This window comes from Podarcis raffonei, chromosome 3, assembly GCF_027172205.1.
Source record: "Podarcis raffonei isolate rPodRaf1 chromosome 3, rPodRaf1.pri, whole genome shotgun sequence".
Taxonomy (NCBI): Eukaryota; Metazoa; Chordata; class Lepidosauria; order Squamata; family Lacertidae; genus Podarcis; species Podarcis raffonei.
The window spans coordinates 23,746,458-23,767,539 of NC_070604.1; the positions used below are offsets into that span (position 1 = coordinate 23,746,458).

At 41.1% G+C, this 21,082-nt stretch overlaps 1 protein-coding gene across 2 annotated transcripts in view; it reads right to left on the minus strand.

Moving 5' to 3' along the window:
* Window positions 1-21,082, minus strand: part of CSMD1 (CUB and Sushi multiple domains 1) — a 949,519-nt gene that overhangs the window by 70,809 nt on the left and 857,628 nt on the right. For both annotated transcript variants that reach the window (XM_053380819.1, XM_053380818.1), the window contains exons 42-48: window positions 18,185-18,373; window positions 13,653-13,830; window positions 10,725-10,870; window positions 8,520-8,600; window positions 6,141-6,254; window positions 2,272-2,460; window positions 1,330-1,476 (exon numbers count right to left, since the gene is read on the minus strand). In XM_053380819.1, the coding sequence (XP_053236794.1) occupies window positions 1,330-1,476; window positions 2,272-2,460; window positions 6,141-6,254; window positions 8,520-8,600; window positions 10,725-10,870; window positions 13,653-13,830; window positions 18,185-18,373 (1,044 nt within the window). The remainder of the gene's footprint in view (window positions 1-1,329; window positions 1,477-2,271; window positions 2,461-6,140; window positions 6,255-8,519; window positions 8,601-10,724; window positions 10,871-13,652; window positions 13,831-18,184; window positions 18,374-21,082) is intronic.

A 21,082-nucleotide genomic window follows, 5' to 3' on the forward strand; every position in this document is an offset into this window, starting at 1 on the left:
TACTTGCCAAACCTTGTGCAAAGTCATGGTTGGAGGAACAAGGAGGGAAGCAGGGAGGCAGTAAATCATTACAATAGGCTGATAGTTGTGAGGCTGCCTGCTGGCTCAGTCACAGCTGCCATAGCATCAATAGCCTTTCTGAGCCCCTGGTTTCTTTCCCCATTTTTCATGCTGCTGCCTTCCCTTATTAAGATGCAGGCCCAATTGCTTACTCTGCTGCTCACTGTTATTCCTTTCTCATGCTGGCTGTCTCTCCTACATCAGATGTGAAACTTAACAGACATGGGGAGAACTATGCAGCCTTTCAAGACGTGCTGTCAGCGAAATAAAGGAGAAGGTTTACTGTGAGCTGTTCTCCAAAGGTGGCTTGCCCACTTACAAAGTCAAAATGTATTTGTACTCTAAAAGTTAATACCGGCCAATAACATTTCCTCTGCAAATTCACAGAAGCATATGCTATTCTTTCTCTTCTGCGAAAGAGAGAATGGGGATATTTATTCAAGAATGAAATATTGTTCTTCTGGTTCATTCTGATTTACTGCGGACATGAACTCAAAAAAGTATTTTTTAATTAAAAAAAATAGCTGGTGTGTGTAAAACATGTATACACCCTGTAGTAAAGTTTCCATGTAGAGTGAAGACAGCACAATCTATAGAAATGCACTTGAGCCCCCGATTCATCATAAACCAATCAGTGTGAGGAAGAGCATGCCAGCATAGCATTCAGCTTGGAGTGCTAGACTGCAGTTGGGGAGACCTTGGTTCAAATCTTCACAGCCAGGCAACTCTCTGACTGGGCCACTTGCGATTGTGAGGTTCAAATGAGCAGCAAGGTGGATGGCTGTAGAAGTACGCTTTCCTTAGTTTCTTGGAGGAAGGACAGAATAAAAATGTCTTGAATATAAAATTACTAAACCACATTATTGGAGAATTTTCCCACCCTAGTTTTAGTGTTTGTTACTTTCTGATTGACAAATGCTAGCTATCAGTTGACAGGACTCAGAAGGAATTTTACCCACATGCATGACTAGTCTTAACAATGCAGGGATTTTGTCTTCTTTGTAGCAAAATATTTTTATTTCAATTTATATACTGCCCATTATAAAAAGATCCCAGGGCAGTGAGAGTATTTCCACCACAGTTTCTTATTGAAGGTGCTGGAAGCATTCAGCAGAATCCAATACAAAGCAAAGTTCTATGCTACTATCGTTGCTACTACTAATTAATCATCCACCTATACAAGGTTGGCAAAACTTTTCCAGCTTGAGAGCTATATTGAAAGTTGGCCACCCCTCCAACATTATGGCCTCCAAGGTTATGGCTACTAACCTGAATAACGTATCTTGAATCCTTTCTTACTCGTTGCATGGTCAGTTGACCAACGCAGATACAACTGATTGGATTTGCTTGTGTAGTTAAGCTGCCCGGTGTGATTTCCGCTCAACGCAACCAACAAAGGGCTTTGTCCAGAAGAACCTGCAGGAAAAAAGACATCATGATGATGAAGACAACAAAGAATATCTTTAAGAAATCTTTTTATGGAATATCAAAACTTACACAAATTCTGATAAACCAATCTGTATGCATTAATATTTTAGTCTGACAGTGTGTTTTCATTCATGTAAAAGAAAACATGGGTGGGGAGGTGAGGTGCCCTCTGAAGATTGGATTAATCTTTGGGAACAGAGGGGCACATTATAAGAATTTGTTTTGGGCTTGACGGCTGTCTTCTTAAAGATGAAATGGGTGTATCTTTCTTATTTCCGCTTAAAAAACGAACAAAAAATGTAACCACTTCAAGCAGTAGCTTGGCCATCTGCAGCAATGCAGCAGTGTTCCTGGGACAGATTGTCCCATGGATACTGTTGGAATGCTGAAGGGTCTCAAGCTGCTGCCTGAAGTGTGGCAAGGTTTTGATTTTTTTTATTATTATAGGAAAAGTGGGGGTGGGGAGAGACCCTCAGCAACCTCATCTTTTAAAAGTAAAGTTGAAACAGAAAGCGCCTGCTGAATCTATACTGGTAGAAGAATTCACAATACTTGGCTGATGACACTAAAGTTTCAATTTCTTGTTGTTATCCGATGAGCCTTGCCAACTCATGGGATGACCAGTGCCACTCCTGCAGATGATCTCAGCAACTGAGCTGCAACATAAGGGTTCAGCCGGTTCCTAAATTACCTTGGACCCAAGTTATGAATTGTTACAAGATCTTTACTCCAATCAAGTTGTATACACATTTGGTTAGCTCAGTAAATAAGAATTCTTCTCACCATCAAAGATTTCCAACTCATCAAACTGTTTTTCACTTTGAAATGTTTCTACAAAGATAGAGATATTATAATTTGGATCAACTTTAAGAGTCCAGGAACAAGTTTGTGAGTTTGGGTAGTTCTCCGGATATCCTGGACTAAGGATTACTCCAGATGAATCTGTGCGGACTTCATTTGCTGGGCATTGTGCTGTAAAATAGAAAGATAGGGAAGGGAGAAGTACACACACACACACACACACACACACACACACAGAGAGAGAGAGAGAGAGAGAGAGAGAGAGAGAGAGAGAAAGAAATAGAAAACAATTACTCCCCCATATTTTCCTTTTTTAAACAGGTACAAAGACCTTCAATCCACTTTTGAAATTTATAACATGTTGAAAGAAGAATGGAAGACTTCTTTATAAAGGAAACTATCTACCACTGCTTGTTATGACCACAACAATTCCATCAGAATGCAGTTCAGAAGGAAATTAGGGAATCAGGGCTACTGGGTTTATAAAAGCAGATATTATAATGATAAACTGAAGAAAGTCCTCAACACAGAAAAATCATTTACATTCACAGCAAACTCTGTGCTTACCCGAGTGTCCATGTCTGCCTAAAGTGAATGTCCTGATTAGGTGCATGTGCCTGGAACATTTTCCAGTGAAGTAATGGATAATAAGTGATTATATAAAAGGAAAATGATTGATGGTGCCATCACAGGCCTATTGAATAACATATAAGAACTGGGAAAATCTGGTGCACAATGTTTGTGTGTGTTTAATAATCAAAGCATTCCAGATACAGAGAAGATTGACCTAAAAACTGTCCTCTAGACACAGGCAGGTTGGCATATCTAATTGGCTATTCATTACTTGAAAGAAACTTCAGATGTTCAACTGTAAAGGTAAATGTTTCACAAGACTGATATATGTCATGATCAAAGAAAGGGACACAGATGTCTAGGAAAGGAACATTAATGTTTCATCACTCATCATTACACTTCCAAATAATGGGAATAAATAATGAGGGGGGAGGGTTGGGTGCCACTGTAAAGTGATGGAGGTCTCTTGCCCTTGAGTCTCAAACACTGGCTTGGATCCTAACAAACGGAAGGGGTTCTTGTGGAGGAGCCTGATGGTAGAAGGGGGAAATGATGGTGTTTTTGCCAATTCTGTCTTCCTCCTACATCCCCCCTCCAAATGGTCTCTCATGCTATTTTTGGTGTCCACCAACCACCCAGAGCAGATTTTTGGAAAAGAACAAATAGTTCTGCTCAAAGGACATTCCTACTTGAAGTGTAGTTAAGATCTAAACCTTTGGTTCCGGGCACTTCATTGCCTGTGACATTTTAATAGCAGAGGAAAGTGCTGGCCAAAAGCTGTAGTGTACTGAACCTTTCAGGCTCCTTAGCAATGGAGGGACATCACTCATAGGGAATGCTCCCTGACTTTATCTATGTACTATCTCTGGCCTGGCTCCTCACTGAGCAACTTGCTGCACAAAGCAGTTTGAACTGCTACCAACCCCGCTGAAGCAAGTAGATGCATTGGAGCTGAGAACATTTTTGGCTCCCATTCCTTGAATGTACCACATGTTCAGTCTGTAACTAGGAGTTGTATTCAGTTGCAGCACTAAGCAAATTGGAACCGTCTCCCTCTCTCCTCCCCCTGCACACACCCTAAATCTGTTTTGGGGGTTCTACCAATCTCTCCGGACATGGGTGGCACTGTGGGTTAAACCACAGAGTCTAGGACTTGCCTATCAGAAGGTTGGCGGTTTGAATCCCTGTGATGAGGTGAGCTCCCATTCCTCGGTCCCTGCTCCTGCCAACCTAGCAGTTCAAAAGCACATCAAAGTGCAAGTACCGTATTTTTCGCCCTATAGGACGCACTTTTCCCCCTCCAAAAATGAAGGGGAAATGTGTGTGCGTCCTATGGGGCAAATGCAGGCTTTCGCTGAAGCCTGGAGAGCGAGAGGGGTCGGTGCGCACCAACCCCTCTTGTTCTCCAGGCTTCAGGAAGCTATCCGCTAGCCGTGGGAGACGCAGCTCTCCCACGGCTAGCGGAGAGCTTGCCTGCACCCAGAAGCTTGGGGCGCGCTGAGCTCAGCACGCCCCAAGCTTCGGGCTTTGTGCAGCCCTCCACTAGCTGTGGGAGAGCCGTGCGAAGTCGTGCGGCTCTCCCACGGCTAGCGGAGAGCTTGCCTGCACCCAGAAGCTTGGGGCGCGCTGAGCTCAGCACGCCCCAAGCTTCGGGCTTCGCGCAGTGCTCTGCTAGCCGTGGGAGAACCGCGCGACTTCACGTTTCCGTGTGCTGCTCTGGTTCACCAGAAGCGGCTTAGTCATGCTGGCCACATGACCCAGAAGCTGTACGCCAGCTCCCTCGGCCAATAAAGCGAAATGAACGCCACAACCCCAGAGTCAGCCACGACTGGACCTAATGGTCAGATGTCCCTTTACCTTTACCTATCTCTCCAGAACAGATTTCAGGACAACACAGAGCACATGCAGGAGGAGGACAGGAAGTGAAAGTTACATTGTGCTAAGCCCCAGGGACAGTTTCCCAGGCAGCAAAGAAAGCTTCCATGCTAAGCCTGCTGCCTAGGAAATTGATCCTGCCTGCTTGCTAAACTGGCAAATCATGAGCGGGCGTGAGGGCAGATCACCAGGGGGTTGGCTCTGCTATATAGCGAAGGCCTGTGGCTTACACTGCAGCCGCTTTTTGTTGGATCTCTCACCCTCGCTCCCTATATTTATATATTGTGGTCGCATGTTGCTCTTGGGTGTGGGGGAAGGTTGTAATCTCTGCCTGGCCCCTCCAAATTGGGGCAATCCCATTAAAGGGATCCATGGGAGGTGCTTCTGTCTGGACGCTCAGGTGGGGGCAAGGAGCCACAGCACTCCCCAGGTGCAATCCAGTGGGGGAGTTACCCCTTGATGCAGGTCAGGGACTCCCTCGTTTCCAGTTGACCCCAAACCTAAGTTCTTCCAGCAGGCAGCCAGAATCTGAAAACACGATGGCTGAAACTGTATCTTAAAAGAAAAGTTTGCATGGGGGTGGAGGGTGTAGAATGGAAGGCCAAAGAACAAAATTAAGAATATCAAACGAAGCCTGGAGAATTCACACCAGAGTAATTAGGAACAATTGGCCATAAGACACAAAGAAGCAAATGGCTGGTTTAATAGCCTTCATAGGTGTTCAGTGTGGTATTCAGCATATGTCGCTGAAGGGTGTTTAGGTTTACAGTGCAATACGCTACCAGTATCTTTGAAAGGAGAGACTACAGCACACACTGCATCCCACAACCTGTCACTGTTCAGTGCTCCATTTACCTGGTTTTGGTCCCCAAAGCTCATTAGAGCTGCAATTCTCCTTTCAATGGAATGTTGAGAAATCTCGCTTCCCAGCCTTTGTTCAGCATTTCCTACTTCATTCACATAGCTCCCTCCCACACCCACTCAGTGCCAAAATTTGTACTATTCACCCATTCCCACAGATAATTGTTTCTTCTTATTTCTTGCATCACAAGCTCTTTTCTAGGTAATTTACAATCCTAGCAACCAAGTAACTTTGCATCCCTGCATTAAAATTATGGTTGCATACATAAACAGGTATATAAAAAGTGGTTTGTCCACCCCCACAGTCTGGTAAGATCGCTCTGTAAAACATTTGTTTTGGATTACAGGGTCTGTACTGATATGCATGCTGGGATGCAGCTGGGATGTATTCTGAACATTCAAAACAGAAAACAATTTTCAATGTTTGGTCATAGCTTTTCATTCTTAATACTTCATTGGTTCAAAATAAATTTAAATATGAAGCACAGTGAATGAAAACACCAGCATAATACCAATATATAATACCATTGATGCATACATACCTTCACAAGATGGAGGAGAACCATCAAACTGGAGTTGTGCTTTAAGCTTGCAGAACATCATGTCATTCCCAACCAATGTATAGCCAGGATGGCACTTGTACTTGGCAAAGTCACCTGAAATAATTTGTAACGCAGAAATTTAGACTGCACATTTATATCCCATGTTGGACAACAAAGTCTCAAGGCAGTGTTCATTTTTTTAAAAAAACACAACAATATAAAAAGTTTTAAAAATAAGCTTGCTTTTCAAAGCCTAACTAAAACAGCAGATAAAAGCAAATGAAAATATTTTGTAAGATATCTGAGAAGAGAGGTCCATGGGTTGGTTACTATGACCAAAAAGTGTGTGTGTGCGTGTGTGAGGGGGGGTGGAGGGAGGGAGAAAATACACAAAACACATCAAAATAGAAGGGCAATTGAATACAGTAAAACAGTACAGGAAATCAGAGTATGAAAAAAAAAATCAAGGATGATATACAGAAAATTTGACCAATTATCTATCTGAAGAAGAAGTGAGGGAAATAATATTGCAGTCATGACTGAAAATTCAGTTTTACTTATGCCATATGTTTACAGTTGTGTTTGAATGAAACAATGAGAACAGACTTCAAACATATAGGGTAGGATGCAGACTAACTTAGAATCACAATTACTGCCCACAAAAACGGATGTGACAAGTCAGCCATGACTATCTTTTCATATTTATTTCAATGGGACTTTAGTGATGGATTTAAAATGGATGCCACTCATTAGATTAAAAGAATTTCTGATCGCCAAACACTCCAGAATGACAGCTAAACAGTACGCTCTTGCTTTTTAATCTTATTTTTTCTGCTGAAATACATGTCCCTAGTGAAACAGTTTGGCAAAACGTTTGCTCTGTTCCTCATACTTCCTCTGCACTAAAGTGTCTGCACAACCTTTAAGAAAGCTCTCTTAACAGCTATCTGTGCTTCCTCCCACTAACTCCCCCCGCCAAGAACTTTTGTTTCCTTTCACCCACCCACACATTGTGTACGAGTCCCAAGCCTAGCACTGCACAAACGTTCACATGTAAATGTTTTAGCAATAATTATTGGAGTCTTTGGCAAGGCCAAATGCCTACCGAAGAAAGGGAGAAAGAAAAAGAGATTTGTTTTCGAAGAGTGGGAGTGATTTAGGGTGTTGTTTGGCATTAGTTACTTTTTCACAAGATTGTCCAAGGGCTGCCCCCTTTATTTTCTTCTTCTTTCCCCCCCCCCCATTTTATAATGAAGCCACAGCTTAACTGCAGAGTGCCTGACAAATGTGGTTGCCATGCGCTGGGGAAACTGCGCCTTGTGAATGTTCCAGCTTGTTGGCCTTGCATTCTTACTGGAGTAGCAGCATTCCCAGGACTTTAGTAGACTCATTTCCCATGAATGAAGCAACAATGCTGCTGAGTGCTCTGTTGCCAAGCTATGGCTTCATTTCAAAAGCAGAAAGACTGAAGAAAAGAAAGGCATGTTCTCTGATCACATCATAAAACAGTTGATTAAAATAATGCAATCATGCCCCCCCAACTCAATTTTCAGATAGATTCTCCCCCCCCAAAAAAAAATGTCCCAGGATTTCTCTGTCCACCTTCATTTCTGTTCAAAGGTCAGGCAAATGTAGGAGTTTTGTGCAGCCCAACTCAGACCTCTTGCAAAATCCATGTGTTAGAAATAATCAAACTGACTGATAGTGTATCTGCAGTTGCCAGCCACTGGTGCTTTTGAATTACTACACTCTGCTGAAGTAATGCACTGCTCAAAGGAGCCTTCTCCAAGCGGCTGACCTCTGTAAATGTTAGACTACGACTCCCATCAGTGCCAGCCATCATGGCTGTTTTGGCGGTAGGGTTGAGGAAGGTTGGAGTCAAAGGCATATGGAAGGCACCAGGTTGACAAAGGCTGGCTGCAAGGAGCATCAACCTCTTTCCCAAAAAACGTTTAACTGGGATGGTGGACAAGACTATTACAGGCTGTTAGCCAAGATACCTACATTCTACCTCCACTGAATATATATGAATTCAGAGGCATTCACTGAATAAGCCTCTGAATATGAACTGCTGGGAAACACAAGTTGGGAGAGTGTTGTCGTGCTCAGGTCCGGCTTACTGGCTTCCCATAGGGATCTGGCTGGACTCGGTAGGCAACTGGCCCGATCCAGCAGGCACTTTTACTCTTATGCAACAGCAATGAACATTTCAGAAGATTTGTTAAATTTAACCTATGACTACTACAAATAAATTTACTCAAATAAATAAATTTCACCCAAGACTAATTCAAACAAATCGCATTCAGGAATACCACCAACATCATCTGTGTAAAAGTCTGGACAGAGAACTGATGTATCAACCGAAGGAAAAATTATCACCTATTTCAAAATCGTCATCTTCTGTAAGCAATTCAGCTTGTGGAACTGTTGGCGGAGGCTGGCACTTCTTCAGCTGATACGCTACAAAATCAAAGCAAAATTGCATTAGTATCCCTTTGATAACAAAGCCTCGTTCCAAGCTGGCAGTTGTGAAACTGTCCTCAAGCTGGTTCACATGTCACATTGAACAACTGTTTATTTTAAACTATGCTTTAACGTGAATAAGCAGTGCGGTGGCGCATGCTGCTCAAAAGTTTGCAAGTCCCTCCTTCCCTCTCCCCTGCTAACCTTTAGCGGCATCAGGGAGGAAACAAAATTGAGGCTGATTTTGTGTTACATAGAAAACAGCACTCAGCTTGGTCGCTGCAAACAAACTATGACTGGGAAGCCGGAAAGAAACCTATGGTTTAATAAGGTGTGCAACACGGGCACAGCGGAAGGCTTGGAAGCCAAGCGAAAGCTCTTATTCATAGCTTGCTGAGAATATGAATCAACGTTCCTAAATGGAGTGGCACTGCTACTTCCATAAATGCATGCCTTTATGTCAAAGAGCATGCTGGTCAGTAATCACACAAAGTTGGAGTTAGCTCTTTATTAGTGAAAATATGATATCCACAGTTTTGGCTGAGTGCCAGGCCTAATGAGCACAGTAACTCATTCCTGGTGGTACTTCCTACATGAAAGCAAGTTGCTGAGACTGAAAGTTCCCACCTCCCCACAACTGTCTAGGTCTCCTCCTCTCCAGGGATATTTCCAAGAAATCAGAGACTGCACAGGTGTGCAGCCAATCTCTTTTCATGCCTCTCCTGCTTCTGGGAGATGGGGGTACGGGGAGCTTGTCACAACAAGAGTTGGAGATATCCGTGACTCTTCACCAGCCTGACTCATCTGAGCCTCTTGACCTCCCTCCTTGCCTGCTTCAGCTTCTTGACTTCTCTCTGCCACAGACTCTCCCAGCTCACTAAGCCCTGTTACCACTTCAACGTCCAACACCACCTCTTCCCAGTCTTCTTCCTCTGACCACTCATCATCATTCCACCACCACTCCCTGGGCTCTAAGCCTTCTTCCCTTGGTTCTCCCACCATTCCTTTGCATCCAACCAGTCCATGACACTTTGCACAAATCTCAATAAGTATTTTAAAAAAATCGTTTGGGAACTGTGCTTGACTACACAACCAACATACCATGCCATAACCACTAGCATGGCTTGTGTCTGACTGGAGCCCTTGCAACAGATCCAAGCTGAGAGCAAGTTATCACAGCCTATGGCTACTGAGCTGGAGCCATTGCAACAACTCTAACTAGTCACAGTTAGGCTGTTGGACTGTCTCTGGGTCAGCTGATTCACTCTAGCAGTGGGGCAGTATCAGCATGTTTGCAGCTCATACCCTAAGCCAGGGATGGGGAACCTGTAGTCCTGCAGAGGTTGTTGGATTACAAGTCCCATGATCCTTCTCCACTGGCTACACTTGCTCGGGCTGATAGGAGTTGGAGGCCAGAGTTTTTGCAGCATTTCCCTAAGCCAAATGGCTTTTCAGTTTCTGAGACACAGGCCTTCAATGTGAAATGAAGAACAATTCCCCTGTATGTCATGAACACTTACTTCCCTTCTTCATTTCCTTTCCCCTTTCTTTGCCTAAGTATTTTACAGCTAGAAGTCTCACTACTTTCTTTAAAATCAAAGGCTGCCCCCCTGTCCCTTTTCCAGGGAATAAGTGTGTGACAAAGTGAAAACGAATCAAAATAATCCTAAATAAACATATGCTATTTAACCTTCCACTCTGACTCTTTAACTATATAACTAGACAACTGAAAGAGTTTCAAAGTTCCAAGTGGAAAAATGTCTCGTGTCTCTAAGCAGCTAAAATATTCTCAACGGGAGATTAGGATACCACTAGGTTTTCTTAACACCAGAAAGTCCTTAGGACTTAGAGAGGAGTGCATGGCCAGGGTTAAGTGGGCCAGAGTTTTTCCCCATTAAAATATTAAAAAACCAAGTAACTCAATATTAAATATTTAACACTCATTTGGCTGTGGATAATAAAGACTGTTACTCTAGAGGTTTTTATTAAATGAAAATATCATGCCAATTAAACCAGTCTAATTTATTTTAACATCAGTAGGCAGAAAATATCCCTTTAAAGCTCCACACGCGGCCTCTATCTCACAGGCACGATTTGTAAGATGAGAAGAGGAGAACTGACCATGAAAATTGAGAACAAAGAACCCTCCAGTGGAGAAGTCACTGTGAAACTTGAGAAGGACTTGATTGCTTGAGCTATAAGCTGTCTCAAGAGCTGTATTCCCGCTGAACACTCCCAGCTGAGGAGAATTTTGGTCTGGCCCATCCCTAGGGACCAAGAAAAAGAGAAGTGTCAGCAAAAGCCTGTAATTAAGGTTTAAATTAACTCTGTTTTCTCTTGATGGTAGCCTTAAATCTTCAAGAAGGCAGGTTAATCCTAACAATTGTAGCATAGTAATTCATTTGCATGCAAATCTAGGAAGGCGATTAAGTACATTCCTGCCAATGTGAAAAGCTTGACCTTTTAGGAGAAGCTGGAAAAGCTATGTAAGTAATATTTGTACTAAAGAAGGTTCAGTACTATATAGTTTCCATGAGGTCACCTGAGGTGCTTCATTCTATTGTTATATATAGAAGAAAATATATGGGTATTTCATATAGGTGCTGTTCTTTAATCACTTTACTATTCACTGAAAACTCAGCCTTGACATTATATGTTCGATGTCAGCCAATGAAACAAATGTCAGTGCCATATTTAGTGAAAGAAATAAAAACTGTGTTTTCAACAGGAGAAATAATTCATTTCAAAACAAAATATGGCATTACACTATTCTTATATGTGTATAAACTGATTTTTCTTTCCAAATTATTTTTTAAAGAAATACACAATTCTGAATTTCAGCTACCATAATTAAAAGGGTTTTGATGCTACTTGCAAAAATATAACAATTTTTGCCATTCTTCTAGCAGGGTTAATGACACTATGAACAACACCATTTAATGACACTATTGCTTGACGCTGCCACACAAAAGCTGGCAACTTTTCAAATTAGTAAGCATCTGGGCTATGAAGCATCTGGTCTCCTAGGAACCAGGGACTTTTCTAGTCCACTTGAAAAACATTTCCAAAATTTTACTAATGCCTTTATTAATGAAAAAGCTGTTTTGGTCAGTGAGGTGCCTATGGCGGAGCAGATATTAAGATGTCACTTTAAAGAATAGTTCTTTATCAACCAAAAGATCAACAGCTTTTTAGTGCAAAAGACATAAGCTGTTTAGACCTTCCCAGTGGTTCTAATCTTTTTGATACCAACTCAGGAAAAGGGCGGTATGTAGTTCAAAGGAGGACTGACTGGCCCATCTGCTATATAATCCTTCTCAAAATATGTACTGTGAGGAAAACAGGGATCTGAAAAATTCAACACGTTTTTCCCCCCAAGCAGGCATCTCTGAATGGCAGTGGCATTTCTAGGACTCAGCATTTGGGCTGGCAGATGGATGGGAAAACATTTGCCTCTGGGAAGAGAATGGCCCCAGTGGCTCCCCTCACAACTGAAAGCATTGTTAATTTAAATTGCTAACACAACGAAATGTGGCATTTTGATCATAGCTGGTTAGGCATATACAATTATCCAATGAATATATTTTTGAATTTATAGCCCATTCCTATCCAGTCAGCTGGGGACAGGTATAACAGTAGAATGAAAGTGCAAAATGTCCCATTAAATTATTTTCAAATCCAATATATTGTAATGGACACCTACTACTTGTTCCAATATTACTGGCATTTCCATATTTCTCCAACACGTGCTCATAAAGAAAGGCATTAGCAGGCAGAGCTAGTACGCATGAAATTTGTTGGTCCACCGACATAATTACTGCCCATCAGAGTAGCCCTGTAAGCAGCTGCACTTTAGCTATTCCTGTGCTATTCAGGTAAGGTACAAATTGTGCCCCACAGTATTTCAAAATGCTATTCAGGAAATATACCCAATTATTACTAAAAATATTTTTACTCCACCTTCCCCCCGCCCCAAGACTTCAAGGCAGCTATCAACAGTTAATAGCTAATAACAGTTAACAGACAATAACATTAAAACAACACCACAAAAATTAAGAGCAGCAAAGATTAAAACAATTTAAAAAATAAAAAGTAAAGCTGCTTTCAGGTGTTCTGGTGAACCAATGTCTATATAATTAAGTGGAAGTCCACTAATGCGATAGCAAGTTCCAGAGCCTGGAGAGAAGGCCCTCTCCTTGGTTACAATCAGATGTATTTCAGAATTTGTTGGGACATGCAGAAAAGCCTCCATTGGTAGTCTTAATAAGGAGGCAGGCTCATTTATAAAAGGTCACCCCTTCAAATGTCCTGAAGCCATACCACAAAGAGCTTTAAAGCTGCATCATCAGCACTTTGAACTGGGCCCAGGAATGAACTGGAAGGCAACGCAGTAGTTTCAAAAAGGGAGTAAGCAGCTCCAGTTATCAACTTGGCTGCCTCAATTTGATTTGGACCAATAAAAGTTTCTGACCTCTTTTCAAAGATAGCTCTTGGTAGAGCATATTGCAGTAGTCCTGATGCGATATAAATAGGGCATGTGTTACTATGTCCAGATCTGCAGGTACTAATTCAACAAGTTAGGCCCTATCCCTGGATCAGAAGTTATCCTGTCTCTTGCCTTGTCAATTTTAATTTGTTTACTCATGTTTAGGCTGTGACTACCTCCAAGCGTCAGTTCAGACTCCCTGGACAAGGGTGGGAAAGAGAAATAGAACCGAGTGCTTTCTTTGCATTGATGACCACAAAATATGATGCAATCCTTTTTTTTTTCAAGCAACTTCATGTGGGAAATGTTCCAGAATCAAAATAGAGCTTCACAGGCTGGCTTTCATGTTGGAGAGAAGACTCGCCTTCTCACAGCCTCCCTGTGTTTCAAAACAGATCTTTCAAACAGGATAGAAACTTGCTAGCCAACAAATTCTGCTCTGTATACAAACTAACTAACTAATACACATGCACACATGAACACCAACAGTTTGATTATTCTGGATTGAGGCGAAGTTCAGATCAATCAATTATCAGCCTTTACGGTAATAAAAGTTCACATACCAAACTGCAATGTAGTCATTCACTAGTTCTGTTTGGAGTAAGGTGAAATTGATATAGATTCCATGGCCCTGGGGCACAGTAATAAGCCACGTACAATCTTTTGAATTTGGATATTCATCTGGAAATCCTGGGGAGTACACAGTACCATTTTCAGATGTTACATTATAGCCACAAGGAGCTGAAAAGGAAAGGAACGGGAGTGTTAAAAAGTAAGGATGCATGGTTAAGTCAGGACAGTGATTTGTCTTACGTTTAGGACTGTGAGGGGAGAGACTCCATCAGGCAAGGCCTCCTTCCCCCTGCCTTGCCCCACCCTCTGGTCTCTGCTTCTCAATTTGTATTGTATTATTTTATGTACTGTGGCTTGCCGTTGTTTTATTGATTATAGTTTAGAAATTATTTATTATAACTGTTGAGTGGATTTCTGTTTAACTTTTATATGTTGTTATTATTTCATACTATTCTAATGATTGTTGAATTACTTTTTGATGTAGGTTGCCTATTTTAAAGTTTTATCATCACATTTTTGTATTGCATCAGATTGTTATAAGATGTACATTTTTTGTTTCTTCAGCTTGTAAACCACCTTGAGTATTGTAAGATAGAAAGACGGTATACAAATTTAAAAAATGATGATGATGATGATGACATAGCAATTCAAGAGTTCAAAAAAGCAAATTCACATGGTTGGTTACCTTTCAGTAATAAGCTTATACCATCTTCTGTGAGGGGTGGGGACAGTGCAGGTGAGCATGTTGATGGATCATGAACAGATGGCACTGAGGGCACATGACTACACCTGCACCCTCCACAGAACAGTGCTCAGGAAATGCTGCTGCAACTAGTCAAACCTCGGTTGTCGAACATAATCCATTCTGAAAGCCCGTTTGGCTTCCGAAATGTTCGACAACTAAGGCGTGGCTTCTGATTGGCTGCAGGAGCTTCCTGCACTTATGTGGAAGCCGCGTCAGATGTTCGGCTTCTGAAAAACGTTCGAAAACTGGAGCATTTACTTCCGTGTTTGGGGCGTTCGGCAGCCAAAGCGTTTCAAAACAGAGGCGTTCGGGAGCTGAGGTTTGATTAGCTGTACTATCATCAGCTAATGCACCTTCTTTAATCTAGTGCCAGATGTTTTGGACTACAACTCCTTTCAGCTGTGCCAGTCCAATAGCATCAGGTGAGAGGCCAAAGAGGCAGAAGGAATGCCATCCCTAAATCTTCAAGCTACAGGGTTGGCTTTTACAAAACTCTAATCTTCTAAAAGGGAAAAGCCTAGGAGTGTTGAATTGGAGACAGAGGCTCCAAAGTCCAACTCTTGTCAAAGCAAGTTGCCACAAGGAGCTCCCCAAGCTTCCTTGCTTTATGAGCTGCTTTGTGGGACTACAACAAAATACCTTTTTTAAAAATAGCACAAATAGATTCAACCCACCATATTCTTCCTTTTGATCAAATCCCACTGATAAATCTGCTTCTAATTGGAAGTGCATCCAATTGTGCAGAAGAATGTGATGAATCATGTGATTATTCCTCCTCAAAGAAAGGGATAAAGAATCAATTGAATTGGGTAACATCTTCTGCCCTGCAATGTCACTTTCCTGTTTCTTGTGATCCCTGTAGTCACAACTCCCTTCCCATTTTATCCACTCAACAATAGGGTCGGGTCAATTAACAATGAGTATACGTGACTTGATTCTACAGACAGACTCTCCTCTTGTTGGACTTGACTGTGAGAGGTGGAAAAGAAGCTGAAATATGTCTTACTATATTTCTCAGTGTTTAGCACACTGAATGCTTACTCCCTCTTCTGTGAGCATGCTCAAAATAACAATGTAAGAAGACAATTTAACTATTTGAAACTATTTAAACATCCTAGTTAATATGGGGAGGTAGTAGCTTTTTCTTCATTAAGAACCTGACCTAAAGCTGATTGATGTTTTTTGCCAAAACGCAATACAGCTCCAATGAAATTTTGCAGATGTTAAGTGTATGACAGTGGTTTTACTTGCTGAGTTACTCTACATTAAAGAAAATGACTTCCCTTCATTGAACACACTGGAGGTTTGAATACATAAAAAAATCCTGGCCAGTTACTATTCTAGTCACTCTAAGGCTGCAATCTGAATCATCCTTTTGAGGAGGGGGTGTTGTGCAGCTGAAAAAGACTTTGGATCTTTTAGATGCAAGCCTTTTCTGACCCTTCCCAAGAAGCCCCCAAACTGCTTACTATTTGACAGTACCAAGTCAGAGTTTTGACACTGGTCGGTCAGAACCTCAGACCTTTCTGTGGCATCAGGAAGCAGGGAATCAGATAGCGGATCTCCCTCTATAACACTGGAGCTCTTTCTCGCATGTTGTAGATCCATATAATTTTGCAAGCCCCTGGGCCACTCCCCAGGCCCCTGGACTAGGACTGCAGTTTATAACACCAAGTGTTGGAAGGAAAGGGTAGGAAATATTTAAACTGCTTTTTTATTTTTAAAGAAGCTCTACAGTCATTAGATGCTTTCTTGAATAGTACCTGAGAAAGCCCAGAGAGTACTGCACATTCAAGTAACAGCTATTAACATTGTGTAAAGTCAATAAATCAGTTCAATGGCAATCAGGAGATTCCAGTTAAACATTTGGGCCAGAGAGAGCAGGAGCATGGAAATTGTTTCGGTCCTATATTTATGGAAAGCTTATGGCCTCCTGCTACCAATGTCAAACTCTGCATGAGAGGGACACTGAGATCCTATACAAATATTAATGTAGTCTTTGCTTCCCCCGTACAAATAGGCTATTATGGACATGGGAAAAACAAACAAAAGGCCTGACACTGCTTTTTAATTTATAATAAACAACATGGTTTCACATCTGTCAGGTTTTCAATGTTTCTCCCCTCATTTCAAAATAGGTGATAAAAATATTTTAGCTCATCTGTATGCAGCTGTCACAGCAATAATGTCTTTAACACGGAAAGTTGTATAGCGCCTCCTAAAATCCTTTGGTAATTACTATAAAAATGAAGACCAATTATCAAAAGACCAAAGTGGATGTTTTCCAAGAGAGACTCTAAAAACATCTGGAAGTTAGATAGGATGGAAATTGAACAACTACAGGTGTGGTGTTGTTTTTCACTTTCTGGGTGTGGTGCTTTTACAGATAGGAAGCTGGATATAACAGACAGGTCCTCTGAGAAGTGCATCACTTGCTTCTGCCTCCTCTGCTACTTACTCTCCCCTGTGCTAGTTATTTCTTTTCGTTTTCCAATTTATTTCTTATCAATTAAAAATGGGGTGTGGCACGAGCAAACTTTTATTCTTAAAGTGTAATCCACGGAAAAAAGTTTGAGAATCACCGATAACCTATAGATCATTTTATTCATACACTTAAAAAAACAAACCACAATACAAATAATATAGTCACTACTAGTAGCTTTGAAAAAAGTTGTATTTGATTTGATGTCTAGGCATGATGCAACTTAGTATGCAGGTTCCCATCTGGCTCTTTTGCATGACAAAGGAAGATGATATTGGTCATTTTCATTGTTCTGCTTTTGTCAAGGATATCCATTTACGGACGTGAGAAAGTTATTTTAATTATAGCATTTCAGTATAATTAATTGAAATTCTAGGCAAGGCACAGAATAATTCGCTCTTTTCCCTCTATGTATAATGTGCAAAATTTCAAAGTAATTTGAGGTGATTCAGAGTGAAAGAACTGAAATATGTGGCTGAGTTATAAACTACATTTAAAATATAAATAGGGCAACACAGTACCGCTTTATAAATTTATATACCCAGGTGCACAAAGGGCAGGCCAACCAACATTGCGAACTGTGATTTATATTTGAATAACTCCTGCAGGCAAATAATTGAACACAGGGGGCTTCAACACAAAGAAACATGTGCAAGGAAGTTATCTGAAAACTGCTAAAATCTGCAGATCACTTGTTTGGCGGGGAGAGGGTGAGAAGGGGTGTTGAAGCAGCTGAGAGGCAATATTTTAGCATTTACTGAAAAAGTTTGTGTGTAGCCTTGGCTTTTGAACCAAAGAGGGTGGACTCTGTTCTTAGGACACATTTGTACACGCAGTTCACTCAACCAGTTTGGAAATCCATGCATGAAACAGCATAATTTTTCGAGGATTCAAGACACCTTCAGAAATCCTCGAACATTGTTAGGTCTAGTGGAGGAAATACTTCCCCATGTGCTACAGGTGTGGCCAGGTAGGCGAACGGAAGAGGATTTGGAGGCTGATGGAGAAATGTGAGAAAGGGGAGTTGTTTACCTAATTATGTCATCTGGGATATGAAGGAGTTCAATGTGTAATAAACCAAGCTGTTCCCCAATTTTGGAGAGGAGCACCTTGGTTTCTTGAGCCCAGTTATGAACTGAAGTGGTGCGTGGATGTTGAAACATCTCTATTAGTGGTCGATATCATTTTCAGCCCTCATGCATAGGGTTTTCTGCAATTTTCCATCTCATTTCATTGAATATATAATGTCGAGAGAATACTAAGAGTCAACTATTATTACAATGAGCAAAATTTACCTTCACATTTTGGAAAGGGGTAGTTCCAGTTCCTGTTGATCCCATGGTGGCAAGTGAGAACAGAAGGACCAATCAATACATATCCTGGATAGCACTCAAAAGATATTGACTGGCCCACGCTGTAATCGGAATTAATGATATATCCATTGAAAAATGGAGGAGGATCTGGACAATTTTGTAATTCATATGCTGCAAGAAAAAGAAATGTGGGACAATTTTTTTTAAGTAACAGTTACACTGGTTCAGAATCGAAAGGGAGAAAAATGCTTGGATGATGATTCCCTATATTCAACATTGCAGGTAACCAGCTCAAGTTTTTTCCTATTGGCAAAGGCAGGAAATGTTTTGAAAATATATATTTTAAGACAAGGCTCCTCCTCCTCATAAGGCAAATTATATACAATAAGCATCAGGAATTTGTAGTATATAGTTAAGGTCTGTGACAGCAATATTTCTGTTCAACCCAACAGATGCCACCTAGCTGGAACTATTTTAATGCATTTCATATGTTCACTATGTTAACTTGCAAGTTTTAGAGTAAAAAGTTTAAATAGTCATCGTACAACTACTCCTCTATTAGAGAAGCATGTTTTTTTTTTTTTACAGAAACATAGCAGTTATCTGATAAACATCTGCATTGCTGCAGGCTTCAGGTTTGCTGCTGTTCTCCCCACCCCACCCCCAGATAAAAACATATTAACCCTATGTCTGCTTGCTGTTAATGTCTTGTTGCTAATGCTTCAGTTTGTTCAGTTTTCACCCAGTAATGCTGTATTAGGACAGGCGCATCACCGAATCACAGTTTTGACCTCTGTAAAGGCATGTAAATCGAAGACATGATATATAAATCAAATGAATGACTTGACTTATAAATCAGTGCCGAGACACACAAAAAATGAGCAACATGATTTATAGATAGCTTCATGACTTGTTAATTAGCCCCATATTATATAAATCATGTTCAAAGCTTGAAAATTCACCACCTTACTTACAAATCAATGCAACACCGTCTTGCAGTACAATGCAAGCCATTCACATATTAGATAAATCAATGGAAGGCTTTCCTCTCTGGTATACTGCATTTCCTTAAGTACTGAAGAGCACTGCGTAAATGCCAGAACCGTAATTCTCTCCCTGTCGCACCATGAAGGTTCTCCAATAGTCATTTATTGGCAACATAACCACCTAGAATGCCTGACAATGCAGGCTAATCAAAGTCTATCACACTCTTGCGCGATAATTCTCAAACTGTGCAACAAGATGTGGTGATGATCACCACCTTAGATGGTTTTAAAAGGAGGTTGCATAGATTCATGGAGTGAACACTAATAGTGGCTGCAACTACTAATCATGATGGTTATATGGAAGTTCCAGGTCCGGAGGCAGCTAAATCAGCGGTTCTTAACCTGCAGGTCCCCAGATGTTGTTGGACTACAACTCCCATCATCCCTGAGCTCTGGCCTCGCTAGCTAGGGATGATGGGAGTTGTAGTCCAACAACATCTGGGGACCCACAGGTTGAGAACCGCTGCACTAAATGCTAGTGCTGGGGTGCATGGAACAACTGATAATATAGCTTTCATGTCCTCCTTGTGACAATTGATTGGCCTGGATACTGAACTGGATGAACCTTGGTCAAATCAAGCAGGACTCTCCTTGTGTTTTTACACAAAAATGCTGATGATGCAAGTTATAAAGAAACAAGTAAGCGTTATTCACTGTTTTTTGAAATTGCTTTTTACGGAAGCAGTAATCCAATTACCTATGTTCACAGCTTTTCAAAGAATGATCAGCCTACCCTTCATCATTCCACTACACATTCTCTCCCCCCCCCCCTTGCATCCATAAACCCATATAGAAGGATGAAAGGAGACACCAGGACAACACGACAACTGGTTGCCAAAAAGCAAGAACAAGGAGGAAAAAACTTGCAACGCAGCCAGATGGGTGGAGTATAAATAATAACATTATTATTATTAAATGCAGAACATGTTGGGACATGTGCAGAGTGCCCATTCAACATACCAGCAGAGAGTGTCAGTGAAACAGAAAAGCACCATACAGTTCTAGGTAGAGTCAGTACCTTTACTGGTAGCATAAAGCCATTCCACACCTTGTAGGTTACATACAGTTGTAATTCACATTCCTTCCAACAGAATACAGTCTCCTTGCAACATTCCAACACAGACTAGGCTCTGGCTAAGAGCAGGGGCTAAGAACAAACTTGCTTCAAACACAAGTGTATTTATACTTTAGATTGAGCTGACTAACTCTCACATGCTTAACTAGTTGCAGGTGCAGGACAAGCACACCCCAAATTAACGAGCACACCTAACTTAACCCTTTCTTGTCCTTTTTTCTCAGCATGCATAAACCCCTTATGAATTAACAGAACATAGAATGCCCTTGGCCTTGAAGAAGGTAGGTCTCAAGGAGTTTGGCATTTTTATTCATTTCAGTAAATTCTCCAATTGCAGCCAGCTTGAAGTTAGCATAGAGAGTAAGAGAGGGGGAATGAATGAGGCTGTACTATACAAAAAGGGGTGGGAGTGGAGAGACACACACAGAGAGAGAAACAAGACAAGAGGAAGTATCAAAATGGTTTGGATAAAATAATAGGGAACTTTAATGAAATGGTAAATTGCCCAACATGATTCAGGGGAAACCTACCTCAGGAATTTGGCAAAAATAACTAATCATAATTCAAGTAACAGAAAAAAAATCATAATACAAACTTTATGCACCAACTGTAATCAGACATACTATATTTTTTAAAAAAAGACACCAACACACCTTATAAAACATGGAACGTGCATTGGTAAAAGTATCCCTCAACCCATGCTAATTATAAAACAAAAATTATTATTATTATTTATCATTATTTGTTGTATATTATATA